Source organism: Notolepis coatsorum, assembly GCF_963971535.1.
Source record: "Notolepis coatsorum genome assembly, chromosome: 1".
Classification (NCBI taxonomy): domain Eukaryota; kingdom Metazoa; phylum Chordata; class Actinopteri; order Aulopiformes; family Paralepididae; genus Notolepis; species Notolepis coatsorum.
The window spans coordinates 45,055,913-45,058,405 of NC_140165.1; the positions used below are offsets into that span (position 1 = coordinate 45,055,913).

Here is a 2,493-nt window from a genome sequence, read left to right on the forward strand (position 1 = left end):
AGGCAGCTAAAGCAGCCTGGCTCTGTAACTCCTCTCTCTCTGCTCTTAGCTTAGCCTCCTGTTCCTCGAGTTGTCGTTTTTGTTTTAGGGCGGAAGCCTGGGTTAGCAACTCAGCCCTCTCTAAGTCAGCTTTCAGACGCACGCATGCCGATGATGTTATGGAAGATGTAGTGGATGGTGCTCTAGCCTCTTTCCCTTCTACGACGCCGGATGCACTGTCTTCAGCCTTGACCTCCCCTTGGTACTTCCTAGACTCCACTGTACGCTTATGCACCTCCTCCATCCATGTACCAGCCTTTTCTGTGAAGTTGGAAAATGTGTCAGCCTTCGGCGTGAACAATTCATCCTGATCTTTCTTTCTCTTCTCTTCTGAGGTCTGGCTTAGGTTTTCGCTTAGTGCCGCCTGGACTGCGGTATGAAGCGCACAGAACTCTCCGACCAGACTGTTGAATTCTATCAATCCTGTCTGTACACCTTCCAAGTTACCGTCGTCGTCCTCATCCATTAATTGATTCATCTTCTTCATGTGACCAGTTAGATGACCTAACTTAGTCTTCCTTTTATTAATGGCATTATGGACCTTTTCCTCATGGACATTTTGTGTCTTATCGCCCTTCTTAGGTTTCGACATTTTGCTGTTATCCCTTTCAGCGCTCCAGTGGTTTGTGTTGTTCCTTCTCCCTCTTGGAACAAAGTTTTCTTACTAATGTGAGGGCCGACGATCCACTCCACTGGTCAAATTACTTACTCATGAGTAGTACGTCTGTTGATAAAGAAAAGCAATGTCCACAGCCGCTCCAGTGCAAAGTAAAGATATCCAAATGGTTTATTTGCAAAGTCTCTCTTTACAGAAGTGGTCCTAAATCTACTTTCCTAAATATTCCTGTCAGTACTACAAATACTACTACAAGTGGCTCCTACTAGCCACAAGTACTAATACAAGCTACAAGTACTACTACAAGGTAAGAAAACTGTATTTTTTTAAATTATATTAAACATTCATATAATACAATAACCTAAATATATATAGCTTTGCCTCTTACATGGTCTGTGCCACCAGAGGGCGATCATGTGACCCCTGCTCCAGAATCTCATTGGATGGCTCAGCACTGCCGTCTAATCTGTGCTGTTTCACAAGTGTGCATTCCCCTCCCTCCTGAGGGTCCAGGTTGTATAGATACAGGTAGCCATCAGCTGCTGCTACTAGCAACCTCGGAATATTCTGGATCACAGCCAGGGCACAGATGTTCTTGTGTCCGGAGAAGGGCAGTCGTACAGTAGCGAAGGCTCGTCCCTGAGTGAACATCTCTGTGACCTGGGCCAGCAGGTAGGTAGTAGACGCCATCAGGACCTTTCCTAGGTACCCTCCCCACGTGGTGGGCTCCTCCGCTGGCACATATTTATCCTTCTGAGTCTCCAGTTTGAAGATGTGGACCGTTTCTGTGTTACTGGAGGCAGACAGGTACAGGCCTTCCATACTGAACGCCAAGGAGCAGATACTCACACACCTCTTCACTCCCCGTCGAAACTCAAACAGCTTCTGTCCCTCTGGGATGGAGAACACGCGGATCACCGTGCCCTTCTCTGAGGCGGTGGCCAGTTTGCTTCCACTGGCATCAAATGCCAGGGCGGCTAGAGGCCTATCATGGGCCGGGATCATGTTAGCTGCCCGCAGGTTGACTGTGTCAAACACTTGAACCTCTCCTATGGTGGCACTTCCTGGATAGGCCAGGTAACAGTTATCATTGCTGATGGAGAGAGCACACAGACCTGAAGGGTTGGGCGGGGTCTCTCTGATGGTGTGTAAGACTTTCCTGTCTCGGAGGTTGTAGATATACAGCGACTCTTCCAGGCACACTATGAGCCTATGTCTGTTCAGCTTGACAGCCAGTATGGTATTGGAGTAGGAGTAGTTGCAGATCTCAGTTCCCTTCTTGAAGTGACAGACCTTCAGCTTCCTGGGGGCCTTCAGGCTGACGATGGCCCCCAGGCTGCTGGAGAACAGGCGCTCCACAATACACACATCCTCCGTGTCCTTACATTCATGAATCTGCTCCAACTTGTCCACAGACAACAGGGAGAAAAACTTGTATCCTGATTTTGTGCCAACAGCTAAGGACGTGTTGTCCTGGTTAAAGTTGGCGAAGAGGAGCTGGCTCCCGCCAGCGTCCCCGCTTTGACTAGCCAAGTTCATGGGCTCGGCGCCATCTATATATATAAAGCCTTGGGAGAAAGAGCAGCAGTTGGGCTGGGGTTTGGGCTGAGGCTGGGTAGTTTTGAGTTCACAGAGCCATCGGTCCTGCCTTGTTCCCTGCCACCCTTTGCACTGAAAAAAGAATTATAATAATAATGTGAGGGCCGACGATCCACTCCACTGGTCAAATTACTTACTCGTGAGTAGTCGTCCGTTGATAAAGAAAAGCAATGTCCACAGCCGCTCCAGTGCAAAGTAAAGATATCCAAATGGTTTATTTGCAAAGTCTCTCTTTAGAG

The 2,493-nt window shown here is 48.4% G+C and overlaps 1 protein-coding gene across 1 annotated transcript; it reads right to left on the reverse strand.

Annotated features, from left to right (window-relative positions):
• Window positions 1–1,039: 1,039 nt before the first annotated feature.
• LOC311231981 (WD repeat domain phosphoinositide-interacting protein 2-like) lies at window positions 1,040–2,252 on the reverse strand (the record flags this gene model as incomplete). Its single annotated transcript, XM_084318628.1, has 1 exon — window positions 1,040–2,252. Exon 1 carries the CDS (start codon window positions 2,192–2,194, stop codon window positions 1,040–1,042), a length of 1,155 nt encoding a protein of 384 aa, XP_084174754.1. The 5' UTR covers window positions 2,195–2,252.
• Window positions 2,253–2,493: the final 241 nt, after the last annotated feature.